A 15,157-nucleotide genomic window follows, 5' to 3' on the forward strand; every position below is an offset into this window, starting at 1 on the left:
TTGAGGCCTGTACTATTTTGTTATTAAAAAAAATTTTTTTTAATGTTTATTTACTTTTGAGAGAGAGAGAGAGAGAGAAGGGGGAGGGGCAGAGAGAGAGGGAGACACAGAATCTGAAACAGGCTCCAAGCTCCGCGCTGTCAGCAGAGTCCTAATCCAGAACTTGAACTCAGGAACCGTGAGATAATGACCTGAGCCGAATTTGAATACTTCACTGAAGGAGGCACCCCAAGGCCTGTGCTATTTTAAAATAAAAAAGGAAAATGAAGAAAAGTCAAAGAAAACTTAAAAATTTGTAGTGCTCTGTATAGTGGTTTAACTTGAAAAATGTAGGGTCGCCTGGTACAAGGTACAAGGTACAAGGTAGAAGCCAGTACCTTCATGTGGGTTCAGACTGGGTGGCTCAGTCCGTTAAGTGTCTGACTTTGGCTCAGGTCATGATGTCATCACGGCTTGTGGGTTCGAGCCCCGTGTCTGGCTGTGTGCTGACAACTCAGAGCCTGGAGCCTGCTTCGGATTCTGTGTCTCCCTCTCTCTCTGCCCCTCCCCTACTCACGCTCTGTCTCTCTGTCTGTTAAAAATAAATAAAACCTTAAAAAAACAAAGAAAAAACTAAGCTGAAAAATGTAAAGTTACAGGGAACATGCTTTTTTTTTTTTTTCTTTCTGTCCTGCAGTATTTTTCTAGGAACATATGTGTAACTATGTTTAGTGGTTACCCATGGAGTCTGTCATCAATTCTGTGACTTTGTCATCAGGACCAAGTGGGAAACTCTGCCTACTCACTCTTGACCTTCCTTTTCCCAGGTAATAGGCTGTTGTTTCTAATGTTAAAATCTTTTCTGATTTTAGGCTTTAACAAAATTCTTGAAATGTGTTAATTGGGATTTACCTCAGGAGGCTAAACAGGCATTGGAACTTCTAGGAAAATGGAAGCCAATGGATGTAGAGGACTCCTTGGAGCTTTTATCCTCCCATTACACCAATCCAACTGTGAGGCGTTATGCTGTTGCCCGGTTGCGACAGGCAGATGATGAGGTACATTGTTACTCATTACTCTTCTTTGGGTACATTTTAAACTAGAGCCTGATTATAGACTCATTTACTCCTCCCCACTCAGTCCAGTGTGTGTGTGTGTGTGTGTGTGTGTGTGTGTGTGTGTGTGTGGTAGAGAGAGGGAGAGAGAGAGAGATAGGTAGACCAGAGAGAGAGAAAGAGAGATTTTTAGAAGGGAAGAGGATATACTAGGTGTGTTTTCAGAAGTAAAATTAAAATATTCCTCCAAGGACTCTTCTGTGAAATGAAAATTTACTTCCTGATCTGTTACATGATAGGACAATCTCTCCCAGGACATTTACCTGGCAGCAGAGCTTGTATTGCTCTGTCTGGAAAAAGGAATTCTAATGAAAAATGGTTTAATGCGGCACCAGCTAGGGAATAATTCAGATCCCCTCTATCAGTCAGTATACAACAAGCCACATTTAATTGCAGCCTTGAGAAGCCCTTGGGGCCTTTAAAGCATAGAGATGCATGGTCATCTTATTCTCCTTCAAACTTCTCCTTTAAACTTTCAGCTGCTGACAATTACGTGTATATGTAGATTTTCTGAAGGTGGTTTTGAATCCTCTGGAAAGCCAAGCCTGCAAACTTTATGCTGGCTATTTATATACATATAAAACCACCAGGGAAGGAGGAACACTCTGTGGACACAAAGCATTGCTGGCTTTTGAATTGGAGTTATTCCTAATAAGATAGAGTAATCCAGCAAGTTTTTTAACGTACTAATTTTTATATGGTGAATGAATGCCTTTTCCAAACATAACCTAATAATTTATGCTAGCCTGCAGGGCTTATGGGATACAGGATAACTTTTCTCAAGCCTCGATGTATATAGCAATGTTGTTTCCATAGAATAACTAATACTGAAGATCTTTTTTTAAAAAAAGTCATTTTGAATTTGTAGTGGCAAAACATAGCACTAAGGTCGATGTATGTCTTTAATTATAGTAAAATATGAGCACTAAAGTAAATAGTCTAGTGAATGCTCACATATAATTTACCCATCTTCAGTTGCCAGCTCACAGCTAGTCTTGTTTCATCTGTAACACCACTTATTTTCTCTTCTCCTTTTCCTACCCCTCACCGGATTATTTGGAGGCAAATCTCAGCTGTTGTATAATTTTATTGGAACAGTGTTCTTTACTCTCCTGTCAAAAAGCAATCCTAAGCATCGTGATTCAGCATATTATCTTCTTCCTCACTGTCTTTACTGTACCACAAGTAAAATTTATTACATATTTATTTGAAATGTAGAAATGTTGAAATATTTATTGTGAAATTAATTGGAAATTTAACTTAAATCATTAATTCTCAATGTTTGATATGAGTTATAGCATTTAGCTAAAGGCCTCTGGGCTACAGTCAAGACAGTACCTTTGTGTGGGTTCATAATTTAAATAGAAAAATTATCAGTCCTAATTTTTGATTGTCTTATTTCAATTCCCTCACAAGCTTCTAGCTTAGTATTTGATTGTCTCTGGAGATAGCTGTATTCATGCAGGTACTGAACTATTTCCAGACCATTTTAGAATTTTTGTTATTAGGTAGAGGATAATGATAGAAACATTGTGTACACTTTAAATTGCAAAATATGGTAGTTTTTTTTAGGTTTTAGAGATCTTAATCTTTGAATACCTTTCTGAATTTAATTTGCTAATATTCTATTTAGGAATTTTTTATTTTTATTTTTATAAATTTTTTTTTCTTTAATGTTTATTTTTGAGAGAGAGAGACTGAGAACGTGAGTAGGGAGGGGCAGAGAGAGGGAGACATGGAATCCAAAGCAGGCTCCAGGCTCTGAGCTGTCAGCACAGAGCCCAGTGTGGGGCTCGAACTCATAAACCATGAGATGATGACCTGAACTGAAGTCGGATGCTTAACAACTGAGCCACCCAGGTGTCCCTTTAGGAATTTTTTAAAAACTGTATTTCTTATTGTTGTGTGGTTCAAAAGGAGAGGTTCCCCATTAGAGTTTGAGGAGGAAGTGGCATTTGAGATACTCATTAGAGGAAGAGTAAATGTTCACAGTTGGACATGAGTTTACATTTTAAGTGGAGAGACCAAAATGAGCAAAGGCAAGGAGAGTGAAAAGTAATAAGAAAATAGCAAGTATTTCACTTTAACTGGAATGTGGGATGTATATAGCTAGCTGTTCAGGATATAAGATCGGGATGTTAGATGTGTCCTTCTAACTGTAAATGCCTATATGAAGAATTACTCTTAATTCAATAAGAAATGGGAAGTCACTTAGTGATTTTTGATACGGAATTTTGCCTGTGTACCCTGAAGCATTAGAATTAACTTGTTATTGAGAGAAATGGTGATCACTATCTAGATAATATTCCATAGCTCTTGGGAAATTTTACTGAATTGCCTCAGATGGAAACCTGATCTTTTCTTTTGTTTTACTCCAATGCTATGTCCTTCATGCTTAGAGGAATTTTATGTTTTTCAAGATGTGACTATATAATGAGCAAATAGACTTTGTACAAATGAAGGAAAGTATAGTTTGGATATAGAATACCAAACCAACAAATCAGATAGTGATGAGTGACAAAAAGAGGAACGTTTTCTTCTGAATTCCTCCTTTGTGGGGAATTTAATAACCATATAGCCCTTTTGATTTCATGTGGAAAGTCTTCTATAATTGGGAAAACATAACAGGTGATATACTCAGCAGCATTTTCGAAGCATGCTTAGCAGTGAAACACAATTACTTAATTCTCCTGAGAAGGATATTTGTCATTAAATATATTAATCAATTTTTTGTTATGAAATTCACCTTTTTTCCCTTAGAAAAAGCGTACCTATTGCTACTAGATGTCATAAGTCTCAAAATAATAGTAGAAAATCAGATGTTTATTACTCCAGTTAAAAAATGGTTTTGGGGCACCTGGGTGGCCCAGTCCGTTAAGCTCTTGATTTTCGCATAGGCTGTGATCTTATGCTTTGTGTGATCGAGCCCTGCATGGGGCTCTGTGCTGACAGTCTGCTTGGGATTCTTTTTCTCTCCCTCTTGCTCTGCCCCTGTCCTGCTCGAACTCTGTCTCTCTGTCTCTCTCTCTCTCTCTCTCAAAATAAATAAATAGACATTAAAAAAAAATGATTTTTAGAGAACAAAACACTGTAGAGGTGCTCTGATACAGTCATTTGATTTCTCTGGCCACTGACATTGATATATTTGAATATGAATGAATAGGCCAGTTAAACTTTTATTTAATTTTTTTGTGGCAAAATCATAGTCGTGAAATCCTGTGTATTCTTCCCCTGTCGCTATTTAGATAATGATAAAAATATTGACTATATCAATGTAAGAAAAAAGGTACGAAAAAGAATACAGTAGAGTATAAAGTAAAGGAAAATAGGTTGTTGGGAGTGGACTTTGTCCTCATGGAGTTTGCAGTAAACTGGAGAAGATGAAGAGTAAATAAGCAAATAACTACAAATTCTATAGCTGTTACAAGTAAGGAAGGAAAGTGTGGATCCTGACTGAAGTTCTGACAGGGGATTTCACTTGGTTTATAGGCCTAAAGAGGAGACTGAGATTGAGGTGGTATTCATCAAGTCTCAGCAATTATCTGATTATGAATTTTGAGGGGCTAACTAGGTGAGTAGCAACTAGAACTCGAAGATAATGAAACTTTAAAAAAGTGTTTGAGTTGTGTGGATTTCTTCAGTTTATAATTGGTTTTAAAAGTGACACTTTGGGAGTTTTCTTAATAGTCATTGAGAAAGGCTAAGATAAGAACTACATTTATGGAGAGTAAGATAGGCTTCATATCCATGCTAAACATTAAACTGGAAGAGTCTTTTTACATTAAAGGAAAACTCAGAAAAGTAAAAACGATTTTGTTGACACTTTTGAGTCCTAGTTATCGTGTTGATTGTCAATATCAGTATTGGAAATTTAACCTTGGGCATTTGTTTTTTTAAGCCATTATTGCTAGTTGGCAGGAAAGTAAGCTTTTCCCGTAACCAAGAGTGTTAAAATTAAAATGTCTGTTTTATAGGATTTTTCCATTTAGGTAGCAACCCAAATTCTCTAAAACCTGAGCTCTCAAGGAAAAAAAAGAAGAAAGGACTTAGGATTAAAAAAAAAAAAAAAAATCCTAACCAGAAAAGTTTATGAAACAGGAATTCTTTGAGAACTTGAAAATTTGGAGTTTCTTATGAAATCTTAGACATAAAATGCTGTTATCGGATCTATTGCTGAAAAAAGGATCCTTTCTAAATTTTTTAGTTTTACACGAACCATCTTAATCCTTGTTTTTGTTTTCTGCCTTGCTTTTTGGATACCACTTTAAATGCATTTATTGGCCATTTACTCTGTGCCAGGCACTGTTTTGTGACTTTCTTCTATTAACTGATTTAATCCTCACAACTTATCTCTAAGGTATAGATGATTTTGTCCATTTTACAGATGAGGACCCCGTGAGGCAGCAAGAGGTTAAATAACCCAGTAACTTGCCAAAAGTAGCACAGCTGATAAGTGGTAGATGAAACTAAACTGTTAGCTTGATATGTAAGAATAAATGATGTCTATAATCAGTTGCATTTGTTTTTCTAATATTAGCCTATTTTTGTTTGTTTGTTTTCCAGGATTTGTTGATGTACCTATTACAGCTGGTCCAGGCTCTCAAATATGAAAATTTTGATGACATAAAGAATGGATTAGAACCTACCAAGAAGGATAGTCAGGGTTCAGTGTCAGAGAGTGTGTCAAATTCTGGAATCAATTCTGCAGAAATAGATAGGTATGGATATGCAGGGAGGACTTATGTTCAAATCTAATAGTCTCCCCTCTTTTCAAACTTCTCCTTTCCTTTTTCCTTAGATGTACCAAGCCCTAGTTGGTACTAAGTTTAAAGTTGTACCAATAAATGTGACATATGCACTCACAGAACACACATTACTGTATTACAGAGCAGTGTTTTGCAAGCTGTGGAGTCAGAATCCTTGAGTGAAAATCTTGACTCTGCCACTTACTAGCTGTGTAAACTTGTGTAAGGTGCATAATCTCTGCTTGGCCCCAGTTTCTCATCTTAAAAATGGGAATGTAATAATAGTAACTGATTTTTGCAGGTTGTTGGAAGATTAAATGAGTTAATACACATAAAGCACTTAAGATAGTGCTTGGTAAGAGTTAGAAACTGCTCATGCAAAAATAAAACAAATGGTGGGGCATGGTAGTGGACTCAGATATTTTATTGTAAAGTTTATGTTTTACACCTTAATGCTTTGCACCTTTTTAGTAGTCATAATAAAAAAAATGCCATAGTACTTGAATTAAAAGCTGTTAACAACAATGACAATTAAGAACTCCCACCTCTGTAGCAGACACTGTGAGGGGGCCCGCATACATTAAGCCATTTTAATAATCCTCTGAAGTACATATTCATATCTCTAATTTAGAAATGAAGGACTGAACAAGAAGTTAATTGTCCAGAGTCTTATATCCTGCAAATGGTAGAGTTGACTCTAAAGCCCACGTTCTTTCTACTTTGCCATTTTGGTTTCCATAAAATCTTAAAGAATTTGAGACAAATAGGAACCTTTGGGTGAGAAACCTGAGGCCCAGTGATGAAAATTATTTTGTGAAGGTCATGAGATTTGTTAATGACAGATGAGGTCTAGAATTCAGATTTCCTGAATTAGTCCAATGATTACAATTATCCCATGGGCTTAAGTTTGTGTTTTTGAATTTTTCACTATGATTATGATACTGCTGTTTTTATCTTCTCTGTTTCATTTGAAGAAGAACAGAAAAACGGGAAAGATCATTTTTTTTCTTCTATCGTCTGCTTTCTATTTTTTGTTTTTAAAAGAACAGACCCTTGACTTTGTCTTCCACTGTACATTGGAGGTCTTCGGTCTCCAGTCATGCTTATTTACCTTCTTCCTTACTTCTGCCACCTAGAATATTTTCTTAGAAGTCTGTTAAGATTTTACAATGTAATGTAAGCTGTAATTGAGTATTTCCCAATTATGGTCTGCTGCTCACTAACGTCTATATTTTGTAAAAAGATAAAAAAAGAGATAGGCTGCTCTTGTGGGCAGAAATGTTTGGGAAATGGTGGTTTAAATTAAAATGGGCTTTTAAAAAAACTACAGTACTTATCAAAAACCTTTAATATGCCAGCTTGCACAGAAATCTTCCGAGAGGACTGTGGCCCATATTTGTTGACTGTAGGCTTTTTCCAGGCTATAATGTGACTCTAGTGTTGCACACAACATGCTTTAGGAAGTGATGCTTTAACCAGACAGAGCTGAGGTGAACTATGCTAAAAAATGTATATCTTATAGGCAGAGTATTTTACCTATCAGTTATATCTCCTATTACTTTTTCAGCTCCCAAATTATAACCAGCCCTCTTCCTCAAGTGTCTTCCCCTCCTCCTGCATCCAAAACAAAAGACAGTTCAGATGGTGAAAATCTAGAGGTGAGTACAAAGCTTCTCAAGTTTCCTACAGGAGAAATCTTACAATATTTCAAATGAACATTTTATGTTGGTCTTTAAAACATTGATTTTGATTAATAAACAAAATATTACAACCTTATTAAATAACTTGTTTTATGATGTATATTTATGACTTTCTTCTCAGCAAAAAGTGCCAGATAGTCTTCAATTCAAGGCATTTTATTGGTGCTTTGGGCATATAAATGGATTAATGAGAAATGTGAAAATAAACTGGGCGTAAATATTTTATTAAGGAAACTCAGAATATTTATTGTTAACATTTATGAATATTACTGTAATTGTCGGTATTTGTGATTACATTGTAGAAATGTATGACTTTGATACTGGGACTTTTATACTAAGTAGCTGTTTTTAGCTCATAGAGAAAAATTAAGTGAAGTTCTTCTAAATAAGTAGACTGATTTTTGAGGTAAAATAGGCCAAATAGGCTAGCACTACTCTGAAAGGTACTTTTGGAAGTACATTTGCAGAAGCTGATGTAGTATGTTGTTGAATTTCTCCCCAAGACTTCTAATTTGAGAAGAACTTTTCACATCTCTGATGTTGAAAACAAGTATGTACATGCTTTGATACTAGAAAGTTCAGCTAATTTTTTTTTAACGTATATGCATATTGCTTTTAGTCAGATTTTAGGAGTTAATGTTGATGAGTGCATTATTCCTATTTTTATTACTGTTAACCAGAGTTTGATATCTGCCTACCTTTTGATATAATAGGAAATATTTAAAAAAGAATTTTACATTATAGGATCATAGAATCCTTAGGGGAGCCCTTTAAGTAAAGAACCATTTAGCTCCAGTTTAATTGTTTTGCCTTTTCAAAGCTAAGGTACTGATAGATTGATTCAATAATTCATCCTTTCACACACTTTTTTAAAAAAAGTTTATTATTTTTAAAATTTTTGTTTTTTATATTAAAAATTTTTTAGATTTTAAATGTAAATTAAAATTTAATTTTTTTATATTAAAATTTTTTTTAATTTAATTTACTTTTGAGAGAGAGAGAGAGTGTGAGCAGGGGAGGGACAGAGAGAGAGACACACACAGAATCTGAAGCAGGCTGCAGGCTTTGAGCTGTCAGCACAGAGCCTGACGTGGGGCTCAAACTCATGAACCATGAGATCATGACCTGAGCCGAAAGAAGTTGGATGCTTAACCAACTGAGCCACCCAAGTGTCCTTTAAGTTTATTTATTTTGAGAGAGAGAGACAGGGAGAGAAAGAATCCCAAGCAGGGTCTGCACTGTCAATGTGGATCCTGATCGGGTTTCGAACTCATGAGCCCTGAGATCATTACCTGAGCTGAAACCAAAAGTCAGATGCTTAATCGACAGACACCTAGGCACCCCTCACACATATTTTTAAAGCTCTTATTAGGTACCAGAAACTATTCAAGGTGTGGGGGATGGTGCAAGAGAGAACAAAAGAGTCAAAATCTTTGTCTTCATGGAGCTTATATTCTGGTGTTTAGGCTGATGATGGTGATACTTGTATATAGTAGAAAAGATAATAATATCTACTTTTTAAGGAAAAAATAAATCAGAGAAGGATGATTAGGGGGTGTTGGGGTGGGGTTAGACAGTTGTGATTTTGAAAAGTGGTCAGGGAAGGCCTCCCTGAAAAAGTAACATCTTTTGTAATAGGTGATAGAGGTGAGGGAACAACCATGTGGATGGTCTGGGGAAAGGAGCATGTGAGGCAGAGGGAACAGCCAGTATAGAGGCCAGAGCTTAAGTGTGTGAGGAAGAGCAGAGGATGCCTAGCTCCAGAGAGTGAGCAGAAGGGAGCATGGGAGAAGAATGAGTCCAAGAAAGAGCGGGAGATTAGCCATGCAGGGCCTTGTAGGCCATGTTACCAAATGACCTTTACTGAGAAGCTATTAAAATAATCCACATAAGACTTGTTGGTGGCTTAAACTAGGATAGTTTACATTGAAGAGTGTGTGAGGTGATTGGATTCTGAATGTTATATTCAGAATACAGTTGTACACACTGTCACTCGAACTTTAGGCTAAAAATAAAAATAGTTTTTACATATTTCTGATTCCTTCTCTTGTGAAAGAAGGTATATTCCCCAATTTTTGGGTACACCATTGTACATGTCTGTCTGACCTGTTATTACTTAGTGATTAAGCCATTCTGCCTTTTCTCAGCTGAATAGTTTCTTAAAGGGTTTATGTAATTCAGGCTTTCCCAGAAAGCACTGGGACTTATTTTGAGTACTTTTTCCCTCCCCTTTCCTGTATTGCTCCCAGCAGAGTAATAATGCTGTACATGCAGTCATCCCCTTTAAGGTACTTCTAAATGATTAAGTGTTTAGAGATGTCTAGGTATTATTATCTGACCAAGCTGAAATTCCCTCTCTTGTCACTGCAGATACTAACATTCTTGTCTTCTCTTTGGCACTTGAGGAGTGTCTTGCCTTTTCCCATCATTCCTTTCCCTGTTCTTAGAGTTTTAGGAAACCACTATGCATGTCTGGCCAAATGTTAGAAACAAAATAGAAACTCAGTTAATCTAATTGCTCAAATATGGTCATTTTCCATAAATTCCCTGGATTCTTGAAAAGAACATATATTCCCCAATTGGTTGGGTACACTATTGTACATTTATCACTAGAACAAGCTTGAAGTTTTTCTGTGTTTGATATCTTAAGAATTAGGGTAAAAATACCCCTGTATCATGGTAGAATTGTCAATTTCTCCTTTTTGCCCCCTGTTGATGTTTGCTTTAAATATTTTGAAACTGTTTTATTAGGTGCATTTGAGTAAATTGGTTCTTTTATCACTGTTTATTAGTGACCTCCTTTATATTTAATCATATTTTTTGCCTTAAAGTCTGTTTTGTTTGATAGTAATGGAACTTTGTCTTGATCAGTGTTCACTGGTACACTTTTCAGTCCTTTCATTTGAGTTTTTCTCTGGAAAGCATATAGCTAGAGTTCGTTTTTCAATCCTGTTTAACACTATTGTCTTTTAACTGGAGGTTTTACCCCATTTTTATTGTGTTTAGAGCTCTTTTTGGATTTATTTCATCATCTTATGTGTTGGTACTTTTCTCTCCTTAAATATTTTTTCCTTGCGTCTATTTGGCTGGATCCCCTTCCTATCCTTTGTCTCTACCCCTAACTTGGAGGTTATATTGTCTTTATCAATTCTCTAACTGTGCTAGATATTTTAACATCCATCTTTTAAATTTGGCATAAGAAGTATTATCCTCCTCCAAAACAGTATACCTCTTTACTTGTATGTCACTTTTACCCAGTGACTCAGTAGTCCTATCTTATTTAATTCCCTAATTAGATAATATTATTGTTGTAAACAGTAGTAATAAGTATTTAGAGGTATTTATCTGTGTTCTTATTTACTGTTTCTTTTCATATCTTTGACCTTTAATAGGAGATCATTTTTTCCCTAAAACACATTTTTTTCTAGTTGTTTTAAAATTTTAAAAATTGCTCACCTAAATTGAGTTTAAAAATTGATAGTACATATATATGTACTAGCAAAAAGTACATTTGTTTCACAAATATTTTTATATTTAATTCTTCCCTGTTTATGCTCTGTAAATCATTTTTTAATGAAAATAGCACACTGTCAAGTGAAATATGTGTTCTCTATTCAAGTATATTTATAAAACTATATAAGACCATAATGTCCTTCTCAGAAAGCCAGAGATAAACTTTAGGCTTAGATTCTACCTGTTACATACATGGATTCAGTATTATGGCTTTCTGATTGAGGCATTTCCTTACTGGACATTTAAATGTTGCCCATTTAAAATCTAGTGCTGAGGTTTTAGCTCTAAAATTAGATAAAATTCTTGCCACTTCTGACAGCATCTGGCATATCTGCTTTGTGATAACAACCTTTTATTACTAGAGCTTACTTTCTGAAATACCCCTACCACATAGACACTTCTAGTCTGTTGATCTCTACCCCTTTTTTTTGTTCATCAGCCCCCTTCAATATTTGCTTTCCTCTGAATATAGCTTTTATCCCTTGGCTCAGCATTTTAATCATTTTTTTTATTAGTACCTTCAGTTCCCCTAGTGAAATCTCAGCTCTTGATAAGGCTACTTACCAAATTGCTTTATACCTGAATATTGCTGAAGAAAAGCACATAGCCTAGCATGTTGGCATTACTCTAAATTCATGATCATAGACATCAGGTGGGCACTCAATGCTGTCTGCCATCTTGCATTTCTCTCAGTGGGTTGGGTTGCTCTCCCTGCTCTGCAGTGACTCCTTCCTACTTTTTCTACTCTGTTCTTCATGCCCTGCCTCACACTTAATGGAAACAAATAGAAGTCACTAGGTAAGAATGGTCTCAATTTCCCATCACCAGGATTTACAGAATCCTTTTCCATCCTTTCCTTCTGTTTTCTTACGCAGAAGAAAAATAACTCCCTTCAAAGATACGTTCTCTTCTTTTCCTGGTAGAAATACTCAAATATGTCAGTATCTGTTATCTGAAAAATTCAAAAATGAAACAAAACAAAACAAAACAAAACTCTTGACACCATATCCTTTGAAACAGCACCTTTATGATCAAGCTTCTAAAAGGAGTTGTTTGTACAAACTGACTCTTCTTCCTTTCTTTCCATTCTTTAATCCACATCATTCTGGCCTTGGCTTCCCATCTTTATATCAAAACTTACTTTGCTAAAGTGGGAAATGACTTTAATTTTTGTGGTTATATATACCTCTCAGTTCCTCTTTGCAGTATTCAGCAAAGTAAATGGCTCCCTTCTTGAAGGACACTTCTCATGGTTTAGATGATACTGTACAGCCCATGTTTTCCTCCTCACTTCTCTGGTTGCGCCTTCTCAGTTCCCTTTGTCAGCACTTTCTCTGCTGCCTGACATTTTAATGTTCCTCAAGGTCTCAATTTATACTCTTGCCCCAGGCAGTACTGATAAACTCAAATTTATATGTCTTGCACATTTCTCTCATCTGAGTTTTAGATTCATATATCCAGAAACCTACTTGATCTCCTTTATATATCCGACAGGCATTTCAAAGTTAATATTTCAAAATACAACTCTTTCCCCACGCTCCAACCTGTTCCTCAGTTGGAATTTCCATCTGTGACATAGCAGATCAGCCCATTTGTTAAACCTATACATTTGGAAGTTACTGTCCATTCTTTTCTTTCCTTCCTTCTTCCTTTCCGTCAGCAAGTCTTATTAATTATACTTCCCAAATGTTTTAAAAATCTGTTTTTTCCTCTCCATCTTCATTCTCAAGGTTCACTCTTGCAGACTACTGTAATAAGCATCCTAACTGATCTCAGGCCTATACTTCTCAGAGCAGCTGGAGTCATTTTCATAAAATAGAAATCAGATCATCTCATTCTTCTGCCTAAGACCTTTTGTTCGGTATCCATTGCTTTGCAGACAAAATCCATACTCAATAGTATGACCTTAAAGGTCTTGCACAATTGGGCTTTGCCTGCCTTTTCAGCCTCCTTTACTTTCATGTTCACCATATTTAGCTCTACCAGGCCTCTTTAAAATTTCTTTAACAGTCAAGTTTAGGGCCCCTGTACATAGTGTCATTTTGGTCTTGCCTAATATCACATCCCCATCGCTGCCTTTTCTGACCTCCTGTGATCTGAATTATTCCTCTGACTTTCTTTGATGTCTGTCCTCCACGAAGTGTTAAACTCTAGTAGGGACAAGTAACTCTGTGAACTGTGATGTCGTTAGCCTCTCATATTCTGCCTGATTGAGAATAAATATTGGATGAAGGGATGGTGGGATAGATGGATGTGTGAAAATCTGATCTGTGACGAGATATGTAGATCAAAACGATAGACAAACATAGACTCTCTTCTTTCCTTCTTGTTATTAGCAGATGGTAATAAATATACATTTCTTTTAATTCTTTCAGCAAGATCTCTGTACCTTCTTGATATCAAGAGCCTGCAAAAACTCAACACTGGCTAATTATTTATACTGGTATGTGAAATAATTTTCTGTTTATTTTCTTATTACTGGTGAGGACTATTTTTTTCCCCATACTATAAACATAAAGGCAGTTTAAAATAAGGTATAAGAAGTCATCAAAAGCCTAAGTGTAGTACTTACATCTCTCTGGCTGTGCTTCTTTACAACTGTGCTCGTGGAAATGCTTGTTGGCACCACTGTTTGTCTTCCCTTTACTGATTTGCCACGATCTAAGATAAAACTGGGTAATGGTTTTGCAGTTTGATGTCTGTTTGCCTTTTATGCTATTTAAGTAAAGTATGATACATCACAGTCCTTCAGGAGTGTGTGTTCTTACATTGTTTAACAAAACATTGGAATCATGCAAACACAGGAAGTTGGAATTTGAAGTTACCTCTCTCATAAATGAAGAAACTGAGGCAGAGAGGGCATGATGTAACTCAACTGGGTAGAACCTCAGTTAGAATTAGATCATTTACTTAGCACTTTGCCATTTATAGAATACTTTCAGTGACCTTTTCTCACTTGTTCCCATGAAGTTAAATAGGGCAAGTAGAAGTATCTGTATTTTACATGAGAAAGGTTCCCTTTTGAGTTGAAGGAAGAGAAACTAAGGCCATAGAAAGTTTGACTGACTTCCTGAGACACAAGTAATATGAAGCTTGGCTCCCTTTATCTGTCACAGGATATTAAAGTGTAAAGGACAAGTAGCTTAAGCCCCAATGAGTAATATATTGGTTAAATGAAAGAAGGCACAATGTTTAAACACTAGACAAGAGAGACTTATCCAGTTTTATAGAGCAAATGAAGGTCCAAGCCAGCTGGGCCAGCCTTACCTGAAGCCTTCTGTACATTCAGAAATGTTTAAACTTACTGACATACTGGATAGTATTTAACTATGGAAATTATCTCTGATCTAAAATACTCCTTGACTGTGTTTGTTTAAACAGTAGAAATGAATAGATACCCATTTTGAAAACTCATTATTTTTGAAGTATAGTGAGGCATTTTGCTTTCCATGAAGAAATGAAACAAAATACTGTCTTGTTTTAGACTGAGTTTGGAAAACTGTGCTGTAGATCAAATCAAGCCTTAACTTCATTCCCCCATTCTCCAAACATAATGTTATTTTGGACACTGCCCTTGTAGCCAAGAAATAGGCAACTAAATCAGAGGACTCTTATACAAACATAGTTGTCCATTATGGACATAAACAGTAAATAATTGTTTAGTTTTAACCTTTATGGTTCCCTTTATGATGAAGAAAAACTGCTATCAACAATTGTAACTAAATTTGTCACCCCACCCCCCCCCAATGCTTTGGAACCTGTAATTTTTTTCCCCTATTGATCTTAGTAATGGAAAGAAAAATAGTTCCTACTTTTGTTTTAGCAGTTTAATATAATATTCATAAAACTACATTTCTTTCACAATAATTTTCAGTATGTCCTTAAAAAACACCCACAGAATGTTTTCTCTAGTTATTAATCACCATTTTTATTTTGAAAAGTTTACTTGGAAATTCACATATTAACAAATACCTATTTCTTTGTAATGTAATCTCTTGCTTCCTAATGTTCTCCATATTCCAATCTAATTTCTTAAATGTGTGTCTATTCACTGGTGTTATGGAAAATTTCCTCATGAACATCTAAGTAAATATTTAAAAGGAAA

At 35.7% G+C, this 15,157-nt stretch overlaps 1 protein-coding gene across 2 annotated transcripts in view; it reads left to right on the top strand.

Annotated features, from left to right (window-relative positions):
- The window catches only part of PIK3C3 (phosphatidylinositol 3-kinase catalytic subunit type 3), a 140,677-nt gene that overhangs the window by 59,163 nt on the left and 66,357 nt on the right, over positions 1–15,157 (top strand). For both annotated transcript variants that reach the window (XM_007081803.3, XM_042962956.1), the window contains 4 exons: positions 852–1,037; positions 5,658–5,812; positions 7,407–7,497; positions 13,428–13,495. In XM_007081803.3, the coding sequence (XP_007081865.2) occupies positions 852–1,037; positions 5,658–5,812; positions 7,407–7,497; positions 13,428–13,495 (500 nt within the window). The remainder of the gene's footprint in view (positions 1–851; positions 1,038–5,657; positions 5,813–7,406; positions 7,498–13,427; positions 13,496–15,157) is intronic.

The sequence above is a fragment of the Panthera tigris genome, chromosome D3, assembly GCF_018350195.1.
Source record: "Panthera tigris isolate Pti1 chromosome D3, P.tigris_Pti1_mat1.1, whole genome shotgun sequence".
Lineage (NCBI taxonomy): Eukaryota > Metazoa > Chordata > Mammalia > Carnivora > Felidae > Panthera > Panthera tigris.